Here is an 18,225-nt window from a genome sequence, read left to right on the forward strand (position 1 = left end):
GATGCAAATGGGCAGTGAACCAATCTTTGAAAAACGCTATCCTACATTTCAGAAAAGAGACACTCTCATATAGTGCAGCTAAACAGGCACTACCACTTAATGGCAGAGACAGACCTAGAACCTTAACCTCTGCTGCTACAAATTCTCAGAAAATCCCAAAATGAGAGATATACACACAAATACATATATATACATATATACATACATACAGCAATGAAAGGAAACTGAATTACAATAATTTGTCCTTTTTGCCATGACTTAGTGAAAGTTTTGGAGCTGAGCAATAGCCACTACCCACATGTTGCCATCAAAAGTAAAATTTTTTAATTTTAGTAAACTAAAATTAAACATCCAGGTCCTTGGTCTATCTAATCAAATTTCAAATGCTAAACAACCACACCTGACTAGTGGCCACATATTGGACAATGCAGATACAGAACACCTATACTGCAGAAAGATCTACTGGCTAGTGCCATATTCTTTTTCCTTTTTTTTTTTTTTTGCAAATAAGAGTCTCACTCTGTCACCCAGGCTGGAGCGCAGTGGGGCGATCTCGGTTCACTGCAACCTCCACTTCCTGGGTTCAAGCAATTCTCATGCCTCAGCCTCTGGAGTAGCTGGGATTACAGACATGCACCATAATACCCGGCTCATTTTTGTATTTTCAGTAGAGATGGGGTTTCACCATGTTGGGCCAGGCTGGTCTCAAACTCTCAGCCTCAGGTGATCCACCCACCGTGGCCTCCCAAAATGCTGGGATTACAAGTGTGAGCCACGATGCCCAGCCTGGCTAGTGCTATATCCTAAAGCTTGCCTACTCAGACAGTCACCAAGGCTGCTTTCCTTAGAATGCAATGAAGAAGAATGACAATGACAAAACCTACAGTAGTCAAGCGCCTGGCCTAGTTTGATAATAAAATAGTCATGCACAGTCAACAACAGACCACATATACAACAGTGGTCCCATAAGATTATAATAGAACTGAAAAATTCCTATTGCCTTAGTAAAGTCACAGCTGTTGTAGCCATCATAATGTTAAAGCACAATTTTTAAGAATTTAATGTAGTCTAACTGTACAGTGTTTATATAAAATCTACAGTAGTGTACAGCAGGAGGTGAGCAGTGGGCAAGTGAGCAAGTGAAGTTTCATCCATATTTACAGTGGCTCCTCATTGCTCACATTATGGCCAGAGCTCTGCCTCCTGTCAGATCAGCAGTGTCATTAGAGTCTTATAGGAGGGTGAACCCCATTGTGAACTGCGCATGCAAGGGATCTAGGTTGCTGCTCCTTATGAGAATCTAATGCCTGATGATCTGAGGTGGAGCTGAGGCAGTGATGCTAGTGCTGTGAAGCAGCTGCAAATACAGATTAACTTTAGCAGAGAGGTTTGACTGCACAGAGACCATAATAAATCAATTGCTTACAGACTCTTATCAAAACCCTACAAGTGGCAAGTGACAATTAAGCTGCATCTTGTGGCAGTCTTTATAGTAGCAAGAGGACTGATATACATCAATTGTACAGCTGCATCTGGTGGCAGGCTTTAAGCCAGAATCCAACACTTATTTCAGTCCATGCATGGCCCACCCATTATTTTATTTACTACTTCCACCCACACCTCTGTCCTGCACTGCACACTTGTCTCAGTCAGTTTTGGTAAGCCCACAAGCTAACCCTAGCCAAAATGAGTAAAAAACAAATGTGAGCAGAGAGCTTCTTTGAATAGGGGAAAAGACCCAATGATGAGACAGCAGAGGATTCTAAGACTGCCAAAAAAAAAGAAAGCTGCATTTAAAAGAAAATACCAAGGCTCCTACTTAAATAATAGGTTCATTGCAACAGGTGATTCATATTCTCCAAGCCAGCTTTGTATATGTGGCGACCAGCTATCCAAGAAAGCCATGAAACCTTCAAAACTACTTCATCACATGGAGACCAAGCACCCTACATTAAAAGACAAGTCTTTTTCGAAAGAAAAAAAAAAAAACATGAACATGAAGAACAGAAGCAGTTATTGAAAGCCACCACTTCATCAAATGTGTCTGCCCTGAGAGCATCATTCTTAGTGCCTAACCACACTGATAAAGCTAAGAAGCCCTTTACTATTGGTGAAGAGTTGATCGTGTCTGCTGCTAAGGACATTTGTCATGACCTTTACAGAGAGGCTGCAGTTCAAAAGGTGGCATGTGTTCCTCTTTTGGCTTGCACTGTAACTAGACGAATGGATGAAATAGCAGAGGATAGTGAGGCACAATTGTTAGCATTAATGGGAACCGTGGTATGGAATCCAGGCTGACAAGTCTACCGATGTTGACAACAAGGCAACAATGCTTGTTTTTGTGTTACATGTTTTCAGGAGGATATGCATAAGGATATGTTATGTGCACTTTTGTTGCCAACCAACACCACAGCTGCAGAACTATTCAAGTTTTTGAATCATTAGACATCAGGAAAACTGAATTGGTCATTTTATGTTGGTATATGCATGGACAGAGCAGCTGCCATTACTGGACGGCTTTCTGGTTTCACTGCTCAGGTCAAAGAGGTCACTTCTGAATGTTGAGTCTATGTACTGTGTCATCCACAGAGAAATGCTGGCTAGCTGAAAAATGTCGCCTGAACAATATTTTGCAAGATGTGACTAAAATTATTAACATTAAAGTACATGCCCTTAACTCACATCTGTTTGCACAGCTCTGTGAGGAGATGGCTGCAGAGCACACACATCTCTTAGTGAGAGGGCTTTCTAAAGGTAGACCACTGGCCAGAGTTTTTTAGTTACAAGAGCCACTCCAGAGATTTCAGAAAAGCAGTCACCACTAGCAGCATATTTCTGTGACACAGAATGGGTCGCAAAACTTAACTTGTGTGACACATTCAACCTGCTCAACAAACTCAATCTGTCACTTCCGGAGAGATGGACAACTGTGATCAAGTCGGCAGATAAAGTGGCTGCATTCAAAGCCAAACTGGAATTATGGGGGCGACGAGTGAACACTGAGATTTCTGACATGTTTCAAACAGCAGAGATTTTGAAAGAGACTCAGCCAGAGCATTCTTTCTCCCAGCTGGTGCATGATCACCTATCTCAGCTTTCAAAAGAGTTTAAGCATTACCTCCCAACTACAAAAGACCCCCAAACTGGGAAAGAATGGATCCACAACCTATTTGTGAATAAACCAGGTGAACTGGCTTTGTCCATGCTAGAAGAGCAACTGCTTGAGATCACAAATGACGGTGGACTTCAAAGTGTGTCTGAGACAACTTCAAATTTCCATACATTCTGGATTCAAGTCAAGGCAGAATGTCCTGAGATTATCACAAAAGCACTGAAAAGCCTGCTTCCATTTCCAACTTCCTATCTTTCTGAAGCAGGTTTTCTGCAATCACAGCAACCAAAACCAGATTACGGAGTAGACTGAACATAAGCAACAACTTCGTGTGTCACTGTCTCCCCTCAGCCCCAGATGGGACCATCTAGTTGCAGGAAAACAAGCTCTGCTTCCCACTGATTCTACATTATGTTGAGTTGTATAATTATTTCATTATATACTACAATGTAAATATAATAAAAATAAAGTATACAATAAACGTAACACGCTTGAATCATCCCAAAACCATTCCCCCTCCCCCTGGTATGTGGAAAAACTGTCTTCCACAAAACTGGTCCCTGGTGCCAAAAAAGTTGGGAACCACTGGCCTGGTAACATATAGGCTAGGTGTTTTACCTACATACTATCTCAACATCATAATTACTGAGAAAGATATTTCCACTGTTTTACAGGTAGAATCTAAGGCTCAGAGAGGTCTTACATCTAATAAATAATGAGATCCAAATTCAAATTAGTCTGTTAGAATCCAACTAAACTCTAAACTTCACATACAATAGATCAGAAGATAGATGCAAAGTTAAAAAAAAAAAAAAGTCACAGACCAGTATCAGTAGTATTAATGTTATCTTAAAAAAAAAAAAAAAAAGTAAATAGAAGAGGGAGAGGTCAGCATTAAAAGCATAGGAAAAGGAAAGTCTCAAAACAATAGCAGCACATACAAGCATAATACAGGAAGAAGACACCCCTACCCGAGGACCTGACCCATTTAAACACTGTGGGACACTGGCCTAACAGCATTAAATAAATGCATCATTAACTCTCTCTTTCTAATTATAGTATATAATCAGCCAGCCACCTTCTAGTTATTATGTATCTCCCTTCACAGCTTGGTGACAGGAAAAACGTATTTTAGCCCAGAATGTGAACATTAGGTACATTTCTCATTGTAAATTAGTAATTTGGCACCCAGATGTTTACACATCACTCCCATGTGAGCTTAATATCATTCAATCAATCACTTAGTTATATACTATTGCCCAAGCCCCATCAATCCAGAGTTATGGAAAAGACCAAATTCTGATGAGAACCTGGGCCACACCGAATTCATCAGAGTAAAGACATTCTAAGAGGCTTCTTGGCAGCCAGTCAAATGGTGTTCCCAAGCAACACAGTGACCTCAAATGCACTTTCTACTTGAACTCCATCAGCATTTATTTATCCCTTCAGTGAAAGTCCTAATAGTTCTACCAAATTTCAAATCCACTCTTCTTATTCAACCCTCTTCCTATCTCAGTGGAACCACAGAGCATCCATAGTGATAAAAAAAATGGAATCTGAAGTAAGGCAGACCTAGGTTCATTATCTTAACTCCACCATTAACTAGCTGTTTGACTTTGGACAATTACTTAAATATGAGACTATTTTCTTATAAAATGGGCTAAACACCTATGACAACAGGCAAGGATCACATGAGGTAATTCATTCAACAAATATGTGAGTTGCTAAATGTGACAGACACACTGTGCTAGATGATGGACACTGACAAGTATCTACTACTCTGTCTGACAAATAGTAGGCATTCAGTGAATGTTATGCTATTACTATTGTATTTCATCAAATCTAGAATGCCACTAATAATAACATACACCATCATTTTATGTGCTTCTAAGAATGGAAAAATGTCTGCCAATTAAACTATGGCATAGCATTAATTATAAGACATACCCTGATTTCAGATGTTAAAATGTGAAAAAAGCACATATTAAGATTGATTAAATAAGGTATTAATTCAAGCCTTCATTATCTTTGGCTATGCTGTTTGGTTTTCCTGTCTTTGGTTTTGCACTCTCCAAAGTATCCTCCAAGATCTAGATTACACACCTCACTTTGAACTAACTCCTCTCCCAATCTCTTCTTTAAAATCCTTCATGCTTCACACCAGGAAAATATTTTAACTTCTTAGAATGGTATTACAGGCCCTTCACTCTTTCATCCCTCCCAGCTCACCTTCCCAACTTCACTTTACTAGCTCTTCAACATATCTAACTAAACCAGATTGCATTAACTATGTTTGGATACTTCCACTCATCTTTGCCTCTGTTCTCTATTACTCTAACTCCTAGATTTCCCCAGGTGCCCTTTCCCCTCTTCACTATGTGTTAAAATCATACTCAATCTCTAGTACCCAGTTCAAACACCACCTCTGCAGATCCTTCCAAGATAAATGTCTTTACACTCTAGAGCAAAATCAACTGATCATTCCTCTATAACATAATCACAGTACATACTGTGATTAGGAGACCACCCAAATTAAGAACTCCTCTAAGGCAGGAACTAAGTCTTACTTATTATATTACCTGACAGCATAATACCAAGTTAAGAATTCAGCATCTAAAATATCTGTGTCATATCTGTGTCTGAATTCTGGTTCTATCACTCCCTAGCTACATGACCTTGGGCAATCTATTTCATCTCAGACTCAGTATCTTCTTATAATGGGGTAACAAAACCTACCTTAGAAGGTAAGGATTAAATGTAAAATGCCTGGCACACTAGAGCACTCAACAAACATGAGCTGTTGTTATTATCATCATTATTGTTTTTTTTTTTTTAAAAAAAAAAGAAAGGGGACACTCGTGTATACTTAGTAAACTGGTTTCATTCATATTCTTATCTTCTCTACCCATATATGCTCTGACTTTGGCTTGGCAATTTGGGTTACAGGTAGAGGATACACTCTTCATGTACAGGTAACACATGTAACCTGTGCTAACATTAAAGTGTTACAGAGGAACGAGGCCAATTCATTTCTAAACCTTCCTGAGTCTTGCTTTCATTGTTACCTGACCCCTCAAGCCTCAGCATAATTCCTCGGTCCTATCTCCTCACTCAGGATAGGTTTCCACTTGTGACTATAACTAAATAGGGCAATGCCTAACTTTCTTGTTGTTGGGTAAATAATAACATCATTAATTTACCCAGTCTTTTAATTGGCATTTGCAAGAACTATTTCAGGTTGTTAATGGGATCTAATGGATTAGATACACATAAATGTATTAATGCAGAGTATCTGAGTAATCATTAACAAGAACATTTAAATCCCTACTGACTCTTACAAAGAAACTTCATTCTTAAAATTTCAAAGCAATGTTTATACAGCAATGATAAGCCTTAACAAGGTACAGCAGTAAGCAAAAGGCCAATATTCTTATATCAGGCTCTGCTATTAGCTAGTCATGAGACTCTGATCAGGTATCTTGGCATCTCTGCTCTCAATTTATTCATTTGTAAAACAGAGGGGTTGAGAAGGTCTCTTTCAACTCTAAAAAACATTAAAAATTAAATTTTCACTAGAAAATTGAAAAGAACTAAAATCAGATACCCACTAAAAACTCAAGCAACTCACTTAAGCCATTCAGACATACTTAATACACATGCAAATTTCACCTCAATTCTAAAAACGAATATACAGACACAGTCTGTAACTGAGATGAACACAAGTTACAAGAGAACTAACTTACCTCACAGCCACATAATTGTTCTCACCTGGTTTTCTTACTCTATACAAAAAGGTTAAGAGTGATTTATTAAGAAAATTATTAGCGAAAAATCAACAAAGCCATTTTCCATGAAAACCTAAACTGGACAAACCTGGAGGAACAAGCTTTGAGTCTCACTTTCCCAGTCAAAAATAGTAATAGCCAATCATTATTTAGTATTGTTGAGCTCTTCAGAAGAAATAATTTTAATAGGAAATGTATTGCTGTTACTATGTGCCAGGTATTGTTCTAAACACTTTTCACATTTTTAACTCATTTAGTCCTCACAACAATCCTGTAAGTACTATTATTATCCCTGTTTTACAGATGAGGAAACAAGCACAAAAAGGTTAACTGACTTGCCTGAAGTCACTCAGCTAGTAAGTTGGTGGAGCTGGAATATAAACTTAGGTAGATCGGCTTCAGAGTTTTTTCTATATGTTATTAATATACTAGCATATTATATAAAATAATAGCAATAAAATGAATCAGGGTGATTGTGTTAACTCAGCTATGAACAAAACCATATAACCTGAATCATTTAACCTCTTTTCCCATTTGGGTAAAAAAGGAAGTTGAGCTAAATAATCTTTAAAGTTCCTTACAAGTCTAACATTCCATGATTTATGATCCAGAAGCCAAACACCAAAACTGTGGCATAGCAAACAGCTGTCCACTTTTGTCCTCCTCTTTTTACCCTTATCACCTTATCTCCTTACCTTTTTCTTCTGATTCATCTTCGTAAGTTCCTTTATTTACCAGCTGGCTGTCCAGTAATAGTTACACTGATAACCTTGAGGGAAATATAATTTAACAGAGGTGAACACTATCCTACAGACCACACTCTACTATCTCCAAACTATGCAGACTAAGACCTGGGACTAAAAATAGACCCACCATTACTTCACTGGACTGTAGAAAGGTCAGTGGTGCCTAAGAACAGGTCAGACCAGGCCTAAATGTATGTATGTATAAGTGGATGGATTTATTCATTTTTCATAAAACAGTAGGCCACAGGAATTAAGAGCATGGGCTCTTACAACCTCCACAATTAGCTATCCACAATTACTATCAACATAATCAGTTACCTAATGGCTCCAAGATTCAGTCTCCACCATCTAGAAACGGAGCTAACAACCTACACTATAAGACGTGTTTTTAAAGAACTTACCACAGTGCCTGATACAGTAAGCGCTCAAAAAATAACAGCTGCTGTTTTTGCCACTACTACCACCACTGCTGTTATTTACAATTTCCATATAAAAGCAACAGCTCCACTGTCTGATTTGATTTAATTTCAAATTCTGGTTCCATTTACTAAGTATATAGCCTTAAGCAAATTACTGATCTCTCTAAGCCTGGGTTTCCTCATCAGGAAAATGGAGATAATAAATCATCTATCTTACAAAACTGTTGTGAACATTGAGATAACATATGTAAAACAGCTGACACCTGGTTCCTAACTGCTCAATAAATGTTAATTCCTTTCCCCTTAATGACAAGCTTACCACACTTCTGCTAATTCAATTTAAAGAAAGGAGAGTAGAATTAGGGATCACATGAGATCCAGGGAAGCCAACTTTCTTTTCTCTATTGTCCTTGCTGTGGGGCAGATACCAGACACTCCTAGCCCAGGGAACTCCTTTATCCTCTTCCATGTTTGATAAGACTAGAGAACCTTTTTTCAGGCTATCTTCAAACTTCTAATACAGTATAGGTATCAATGTACACTGGAATCCTCAATAACTGTTAAGAGTTTCAAGTGGTCCTGAGACCAAAAAGTTTGAGAACCACTACTCTAAGGTATAAAAAAAGCCCACAAAGCACATGGATTACTCTATGAATTACAACTTTACCAAATTTAGCCTAGATAAGTAACTCACACAAAAATAACCTAAAAACTTCTCACTTTTCTCTATGATTAAATTTCAGTCCTTCAATGTTGAAAAAAAATCACTTGTTCACTAGTTATTTACGAATAGTCAATGATAGAACTGGATTTTAGGATTTATATCTGATTTCTGGTCCAAGGTCTTTCTAATACAGCAGGTCATCCTCAATTAATAAAAGATGACTATGTTTTCTTAATCAATATATTAAGCCTCTTGTTATAGATTATGAAAATTTTAAGTTATGTTTACAGTAGATTAATTATATTTTCCTTTGACTCCCTAGCAAATAAACATTTTTTAAAGGGTTTTTTTTTTTTTTTTTTTTTTTCAGACAGTGTCTCACTCTGTCACCCAGGCTGGAGTGCAGTGATGCTATCTCAGCTCACTGCAACCTCCGCCTCCCAGGTTCAATCAAGTCTTGTGCCTCAGCCTCCCAAGTACCAGGCACATACCACCACACCCAGCTAATTTTTGTATTTTTAGTAGAAATGGGGTTTCACCATGTTGGCCAGGCTGGTCTCGAACTCCTGATCTCAGGCGATCTGCCAGCCTTGGCCTCCCAAAGTACTGGGATTACAGGTGTGAGCCACCATGCCCAGCTTACTTTTTAAAAGATTTTCTGATCAGTCCCTATGCATACCACACTTGCTTGGTGATGGGAAGAAATAGGTGACTAAATATCAGTCTGAGTAAACAACTAAGACTTTAAAGGAATATAACTTAAGTTACAAAAGTAATCCAAATTTATACAAAAGTATAAAGTAATACAAGATTTATTTGTATTACGAAAGTAATACAAATTTATACAAAAGTAATACAAATTTATATCCATGTTCCGAGTCCTCAATCTTCAGTCTTCCCTTTCTGCACCACTTTTTAATTTTAAAAATACTATGTTGACTGAAATACAAAACCAAATACACATATACACACAAATTTGGTGTGTGTGTGTGTTTTGTTTTTTTCCTGCTATTTTTAAGGTACTGAAAACTAGCATTTAATGACAAATCAGCCTATGGCAAAGGAAGACTTCTATAAATTTGTGGAATGAACAAATGATTTTTAAGGTATTTGTTCATGAGCTTTCTCTGCTGGCTTCTTTTAGTATTTACTAGATAAGGAAAGACCTGAAAAGGCAAATACACTGGGCAAGAACCCTGGTGAATTCTGACACTCTCTCATTCCCAAAGGCCACCTCAATACCAGGCAACTCACAAACCAGCTGTGGTTAATCTGTACAAGTTGGGCAAAGTCTTCCAGACTTTTATTATGTCAAATCCCTATTTAAAAAAAGTTTTATTATGTATCTCCAATATATGTATATTTATTTATTAATTATACCCATCTGTATCTGTGTACAATGTAAAACAAAATTGTTTAAAATAGAAGTTTTAAAAAGATGACACGGATGAAATAATTTCTACCTTTCATTTATGAACAGTACAAAAATATTTTTGATCTAAGAAATTATCAATAACAATGCCTTTAGAGAACATAACTGAAAAGTTGCATTATTTTTTAATCTTCACTAAAAAAACAAAAAAAGTTTTTTAAATAAATAAAATCTTCATTTAACATTTTATGATACAGTATTTCAAAGGTCCAGTTCAAAGTTCAGGATTCATTTGATTTTGAAACTTAATTATAATGGCTATAAACTGAAAAAACAGACCTCACGAAGGCAGAATACTCATAATATATACACTTACAGTCAAGTTCATTGTGACTGATAGTAGATGTAAAACCTTACTTCAAAGAGTTAGCTTAGGCCAGGAGTGGTGGCTCATGCCTGTAATCCCAGCACTTTGGGAGGCTGAGGCAGGCGGATCACTTGAGAACGGGAGTTCAAGACCAGCCTGGCCAACATGGTGAAGCCCCGTCTCTACTAAAAATATAAAAATTAGCTGGGTGTGGTTACGCACGCCTGTAATGCCAGCTACTTGGGAAGCTGAGGCACAAGAATGGCTTGAACCTGGGAGACGCAAGTTGTAGTGAGCTGATATCAGGCCACTGCACTCCAGCCTGGGTGACAGAGTAAGACTCCGTCTCAGGAAAAAGAAAAAAGAATTAGCTTAATAATTTTTAAATTTTTGGCGAACTTCTTGTTAAGTCTACTAAAGTGTCATCGTTTTTATCTGTAATTTGGCTGCCAAAAAGCTAGTACTAGAAGGAGAAACCTCAGCTCTGTTGTCACTTTCTTGTTGTTCACTTGTGCTTGCATTATTGGTATTACTGTTATGGAATCTTTACAGGAGTCTTTTTAAGACATGTCTATTTCCTAGTGGTTGATTTGGCTAAAACTAGATAATAATTTATAGATTCATTTAATTATGCACCCATAACTAGATTAATGATTATCTGCCAAAGTGAACAAACAAGTGAAAAAGCCACTGGCAATCCTTCTGTTTTCTTCAGAATACCTGTGCATGACCTCCTTAGCAGGGGTACTGCATCAATCCATTTATTAAATACTAGTAAAATTGTATTTCTTCCTTTTCTTATGCATAAAAATAAGTAAAATTAACAGTTCTGTCTTCCCTTACTTTTTTTTTTTTTTTTTTTTTTTGAGATGAAGTCTTACTCTGTTGCCAGGCTGGAGTGCAGTGGCACAATCTCAGCTCACTGCAACCTCCACCTCCCCGGTTCAATCCATTCTCCTGCCTCAGCCTCCCGAGTAGGTGGGACTACAGGCATGCACCACCACACCGGCTAATTTTTGTATTTTTAGTAGAGATGGGGTTTCACCATGTTGGCCAGAATGGTCTCGATCTCTTGACCTCAAGTGATCCGCCTGCCTCGGCCTCCCAAAGTGCTGGGATTACAGGCATGAGCCACCGTGTCCAGCCCCCTTACTTTTCTAATACTGTCTTCTCTTTACTCCATGGGAGTTTTGGGCACACTCCTTTGGGGCCTACAACTCAAATATACCTGAAATCCTTACCCAGCACAACTCAATCATTCTCTTAAATGCTTCCCAGATCAGGACTGAATTTGAAGCTAGGACTAATTTTCCACGGTCACCCCAGGTCAAATAAGATTCTTAGGTTCTTATGATCTGGGCCTTCACCCAAAAGCTGATCCAAAACCAACCTTCAGGATAAACGGACAAGTATAATCTTTCCAGGATACTCACGCTGACACACTTAAAGATGATAAAGAATAGTTATAGCTTCCTGTCTTTACAACATTCATTCACTCACTTAAGAAACATTTGTAAATGCCAACCATCTCATTGACGCAATCATTTACAAGTGTCATCTTAAATACACTACACTATACTTCGATTTACAAAAGTGTCTGAAAGAAAAAGTGTGGTTTGTGCCCCATCGGGTGGCCAAACTGGAAATTTCAAACAAGTTGCAGCAACACAAGTTAAACCTACCTAATCAACATAATACCTTTGGGAAACTGAAGCCTGTAACACAAGTGTTCCCATGGAAGAGTTCTATAAATGAAAATCGTAATAATGTTATGGTAATGTCTCCTTATACCTGAATATAAGGGAAGTGTAGTTCATGCAGAACCTCTCCTTTCCAAAATCCTGCAATAAAAAATTAATTCATCGTCATCCCTTTTTAAGTTAAATAAGAGAGTTTCACTGGGTTAACATCTTATTCACAGATCAAAATATCAAAAATTTTTGAAAGGATATTATTAATTTTAAAGGATGCTATTAATAGTCCTGTTAAGTTCTGTCCTCTTTATATACCAAACATAATTAAACCATTAAAAAACACAGAATTTAGAGCTGGATGAGTCCTTAAATAATACAGGGTTGTGAGCTTAGAAATCAAGTCCAATTCTCTAACATTAAAGAAACTTAGATGTTTCTTAGCTAAAAGAAGAAATGGTTTCATCAGGATCATACAGTGTGACCTGACTCTCAATGCTTACACATGCTCAAGAGACCTATACACATATTCCTAAACAAGTGGCTTAACCCCTATGGACCTTAGTTTCCTTGCCTGGAAAAACAAGGTAGATAATCTTTAAATTCCCTTTTAGCTCTAAAATCCTGTAATTTAGAAACCTTGTTATTTTATTACAAAACAAAGGATACACTGAAAAAAATCATTCCTGGGTCCTGAGAAACCAAAGAAACACAAGGCCCTAGGGAAAGTCAGCAGCCTAAGGCACCAAATATATTTGCTTCTTCTGCCAATATTCTGCAAAATATTAACATGGTCATATTAGTCTATTTGGTTGAAACCAGTCTCAGTTAATTTTAATTAATCAATTGCAGAGCTTTAAAATATATAGTCACTAATTCTAAATTTTAAAAAAGCTCTTACAAAGATGTACCGGTGTTCTATTTTACATGCCAAAATTTATACTTAAACAGATTACTGGAAACAGGAATAGTCTCGGCTTGTTTGTGTTTATTCTTTGTACAAACTACTTACAAATGGATTGAAGAGATTTTCTTTATATGGCTTCTCCATGTTGGTCTATTATTTTATGCTTTATTATTCTACCTATGAAGACTGAATCTATGAACACCACAACTTATTTTTAAATTTAAAAATATAATAATTTTCAGGATATTGATGGGTTATTACCATTAATAATTTTATCAGTTCAAGGAATAAAAACCATTAAAAGTTAAATCAAAAACATGACCTATAATGGACCTTGAAAAGCTCTGGCCCTATATACTTACTTTATGGAAGAAGAGTGAGCCCGGGAAAGGCAAAAAAGATTGTCCCCAGGTCTCATGGCTAACATACACAAAAACTAGTATTTACTGTGTTACGATATATACATATTATATATAATTAAATATAATTATAGATGTAAAACAAAATTTTCAGATTCTAATTCTCTGCTTATTTCAAATAATATAGCAAAATGACACAAAAACCAAAGAAGCTGAGCAGTTCACATTGATTCACGACACTAGAAAGCACCCTAGGCTAGAAACCAAGGGTAAAATACCAAAATTTCACCACCAGTGCTTGAAAAACAAATCCCAGCATCTGTTCTACTGATAGTGTTTTAAGAGCATCATCTTCATACGAGAAACTACAGTTTAATTCATTATGAAAAGGTCCTTTTCTCTAGCGAATTTTTATGGATGTCCTTTTTCCCCAAAGTTTTAAACTGCTAAAATTCCTGGACTCTAAAGACTCTTATTTACATCTCTCTATTACTTTTAAAGGAATAGCACCAACTCTTCAGAAACAACACACAAAACAAAAATTCCAACCCTATAAAATATTCGTTGATTCCAACTTACAAAGAAAAGTGCGCCTCATTTAATTTTGTCTACCAAACGATGAGTTTATCTAGGACAGGAACCATATAGTAGGAACTCTCTGCAGAATCAAATTTCAATTATCTACAATAAACGAATTTTTCAAAACATAATTTATAACTGCCCTGAGAAAGATAATGCAGACACAACATAATCTCAGGAATTTTGCCCCTCTGTGACCAACCTACAGTAAACATTTAGGAAGAGTATCCAAGTGGACTATGTGAATGAGGAGTCCCAGAATCACTGTGGTTCTCTAGCCACAAAAGTGACATTACAAATTAAGAGGGTTGCATTTTCAAACTAAATCTTATGCTTCTCCTTCCAGCCCCCGATATTGCAAATTAATACAATTCTATGAAATAGTTAAGTGTTGAAATACCTAAAATGAATCATGGCATACATCCAGCCACTATTACTTCTGCCCAAAGCATTCCATGCTATATAACAAATACAAGATGTGCTTCAGCATGCTCCTATCCTGTACCTCTATGAAGAACTGGCAGTGGTGCTGAAAATTACTACTAGAAAGATGAAAGACCAATACCCTTCTTTCAATAAAAACCATCACTTGGACTCTAGCCAAGGTTTTAAAACTGAATGTTATTAGAAACAATAAATCAACTCTGCAGGCTGAAATGTTAGTCCCTTATTTCATTCATTCTTACAAAACATGGCCACAAAATACTGTAAGAAATTGAGTGACAATAAAGCATTAATAATTATAGGCCTTTCATGTCTAGCAATAATCAAATACTCTAGGTTGCAAGTGAATTTATTTCACAATATTCAAGATTCTGTGTAACCTACCTGCATCTCTTTCCCTGTCTTCTTCAATTATTACAATGGCTTTATGAATAAATACACTCACTGCTATTGCCCAAACCTCCTATCACTAAACTTATATAAAAATTAAATGGAGAACTAAATAGTTTAATTCATAAAATCTAGCTAAGTTATGTGTGTTCATATTGATTTTATATTCTTTGTTCCTGCACACAAAACAGATGTGAATTCCTGGAGGTTACAGATAAGTCTGTCTTTCTCTATCCAGGAGCTGAATTGCCAGCTACTGAGAACAACCTATTGCAACGCTTAAAGCCTCTTGGGTATCTTGTCTTCTGAACATATAAATGGGTTCATTATCTTTATTTTTCCCTGTATTAATGTAAGGTTCCTTATTATCTATTAAATACCTTCCAGGAGTGTTAGCACAGAAATTGGGAGGGAATGGGGAGCATGATTTCTGTAATACACAGGTAAGGTATATTGTTTACAATATACTAATTTTTTCCCCAGCTAGCAAAAACTTAGCAGAAAATATAAAAATGTAAATAATTCTCTTCTCTCCTTCCTCTTCCCTCCATTCTAAAACAAGAGGCAAAAACAAAGATGTTATTACTCTGTAGACTTCATGCAATCAGTAAAAAGAGTCTTATTATCAAAGCAGAATAGTTGATTACAACGTGTTTACAAAAACTATAACCACTGTATAAGTGATACACACTTAAGTCAAGTTTCAACCCCGTTACAAAGCCTTTGTCAACAGTGGGCAAGTGGGAAAAAGCCGAAGGGCTCTTTGGAAGGAAGGAAATCACTGGAGGGGCTTCTCTTGGAAGAGAAGGGATTCCTTGGTGAGAGGTGTAGAGAGAGAAACAAGACCTAACCTTGGCGAGGGGGCGCTCGCCCAGGGTGGGAACGAGAGGTCAGGGCGAGTGGGGAGAAGGGGATTAGCGCGGAACAGCCGCGACCCGGGGCTGTCCTCGCACCGTGACTCCCCCACCTGCAGCTCACCCTCCCACCGTTCCCCGGCCCCGGCCCGGGCAGCGCCTTTCCTCCCGGCCCTCCGCCTGCATATCCGTTACCCCGGCTGCAGCGGGGCTGCGGGGGAGGGGAAGGACAGCGGAGCCGGGAGGCTGCCGGCCGCGGCGGGGATGCCGCAGTGGCTCCCCGCGGCAGCGGGTCAAAGTCTGCCCGGGCACAGGGAGCCAGCTGAAGCGGAAGGAGACGGTGGACGTCAGGACTGGCGAGATGGTGGCCCCTCCGAGTCCTCCCACACCCCAGCCGCTGCCGGTACCTCATACTGGATGTATTGCTTCCTCCACTCGGGAGTGATGTGCGCGGAGAGGTGCTCGGCGAACTTCATCCTGCCGTTTCCCCCTCACTCCCACTCGGGTCCAGCAGCTACAGGCGGCGGCGGCAACAGCGACTCCGACTCCTCCCCACATGGGCCCCGGCGCGGCGCGGCGCTGCGCTTCACTCCTCCTCCGCCGCCGCCGCCGAGGTCTCTTCAGAGCAGCCCGCCCGCCATCTTCCTCCTCCTCTCCATAGCCCCGCCCCTCCCCGCCCTCTAGACGTCATCGCCATGGTAACCGCCTACACCGCCCTGACGAAGGGGGTGCTGTAAGGGGTGGGGCTTGGGTGCGTTTCTTAAGACTCCGCCCCTTGTGGGCCGTACGTGCTGGAGGCGCCTCCCCGGAGCTCTTCAGTCTGGCTCCTGTTGGCCTGCAGCTGCTCTCTACCGCCTGTCTGGGAAGCAGCAGTGTTGTTACTGCAATTAATATTAATACTGTAGCAACAATAATCCACACAAGACGTTTATATTTACAAAGAACTGTGCAAATATTTTTCCATTTTGATATTTATGCTTCATAAAACCTTTAAGAAGTGGATCAGCACTAATCCAAACTAAGCAGCTAAAACAGTTCAGGACTAAATGTATTTAAAGGAACAGTATTTTACACACTCTAGGTGCTCAATAAATGCTTATTGAATTTAATTAAAGACATCAATGCCAAAAAGTGTATGCTGCTTCTGAATTTCAATGTAATTGTCCAGTCCCGGGGCTATCAGAAAAGGCAATAAAAACACCAAGTGCGGGTACCAACTGCACTTGTAAACTGAGCTTCCTGGGGTTGGGAGTGAGGGGTGGGAGGGAAACCAACATTGAGAGGAAAGAGAACCCCGTAGAAGTACAGCTCTAAGCCCACCCCAGTAAAACCAGAAACAGGCCGGGCATCCAGGCTGAACTGTCCCTGGGGAACATGGGCAGAGATCACTCACAGAGCTCTGTACTACGTTGAGTGTGGGAGTGATTGTCTTGGAAGTCCCAATTCAGGACAGAAACCCAGGTCCTGCCCTGGGTGGAGGAGACCTTATAATAATTTATTGAGCACTCACTGTTCCTGTACCAAGTACTATTCTAAACCTCTTACATGTACTTTGTCCCTTGATTCTAACATTTCTTTTTTTTGGTCTCGCTTTGTTGCCCAGGCTGGAGTGCAGTCACACCATCATGGCTCACTGCAGCCTTACCTCACATAGGTTTGTGAGCAATCCTCCCACCTCAGCCCCCTGAGTAGCTGGGACTACAGGCACATGCCATTAAGCCCAAATAATTTTTTTGTTTATTTTTGGGAGAGATATGGGTCTTGCTATGTTGCCCAGGCTGGTCTTGAGCTCCTGAGCTAAAACAGTCCTCCCACCTAGGCCTCCTAAAGTGCTGGAATTACAGGCATGAGCCACCTTGCTCAGCCTAACCCTCACAATTTTGATGAGACTTCAAGATTTACTAGGGAACTACTATGCCTGGAGCAGTACTCTGAGATATCATTCTCTGCTGTTGTCTTTTTTTTTTCTCCATGTACTTTTTTCCCCTTTCTCTTCCCCTTAATTCATGCCAATAGGGATTCTGCAATCATTTCCCCAGGAGAGGGATGACACAAGATGGAAAATAGGCATAGACTATGAGTCTTTCTGGCTTTTTCTGTATAAAAGCCTTAACCTCTGGTGAAAGGGTAATCAAGGTCAAAAAAATAAAGAAAGAAGAGTGAGGACTCCTCTCACCTGAGACCTCCGTCTGCTCACCATAAAGATTCCCCTCTGCTGGAGGTAAACCTTGCCAGGAGAAAGAGACAGGCCAAAAGGAATGTGTGTGCTACCAGGAAGGAGGTGAGACCTCGGAAAGGAAATGGCTGTATGTTGTGCCTGGGAAAAGGGAACCAGAGACAGCTACGAAAGAGATTCCTGCCTTTAGCCAGTCATGGACTAGAATGGGAAATTCTTAGTAGCAACCCTGGTGGACAATGGCACACTGCTCCCAGCAGCACCATACCTCTATGCCTTAATTGTGCACAAAATTCTGGAACCATGGCCCAACCCAAGAAAGTAAGGAAACCCTCAAAACTAGCTCTAAAATTCTTGATT

The 18,225-nt window shown here is 39.1% G+C and overlaps 1 protein-coding gene across 1 annotated transcript in view; it reads right to left on the minus strand.

The window, feature by feature from the left end:
- XPR1 (xenotropic and polytropic retrovirus receptor 1) overlaps positions 1-16,371 on the minus strand; it is a 259,764-nt gene extending 243,393 nt beyond the window's left edge. The window contains exon 1 of the mRNA XM_024239642.3: positions 16,097-16,371. Within this exon, the coding sequence (XP_024095410.1) occupies positions 16,097-16,165 (69 nt within the window). The 5' untranslated portion in view covers positions 16,166-16,371. The remainder of the gene's footprint in view (positions 1-16,096) is intronic.
- Between the last annotated feature and the right edge of the window lie 1,854 nt (positions 16,372-18,225).

This window comes from Pongo abelii, chromosome 1, assembly GCF_028885655.2.
Source record: "Pongo abelii isolate AG06213 chromosome 1, NHGRI_mPonAbe1-v2.0_pri, whole genome shotgun sequence".
NCBI lineage: Eukaryota > Metazoa > Chordata > Mammalia > Primates > Hominidae > Pongo > Pongo abelii.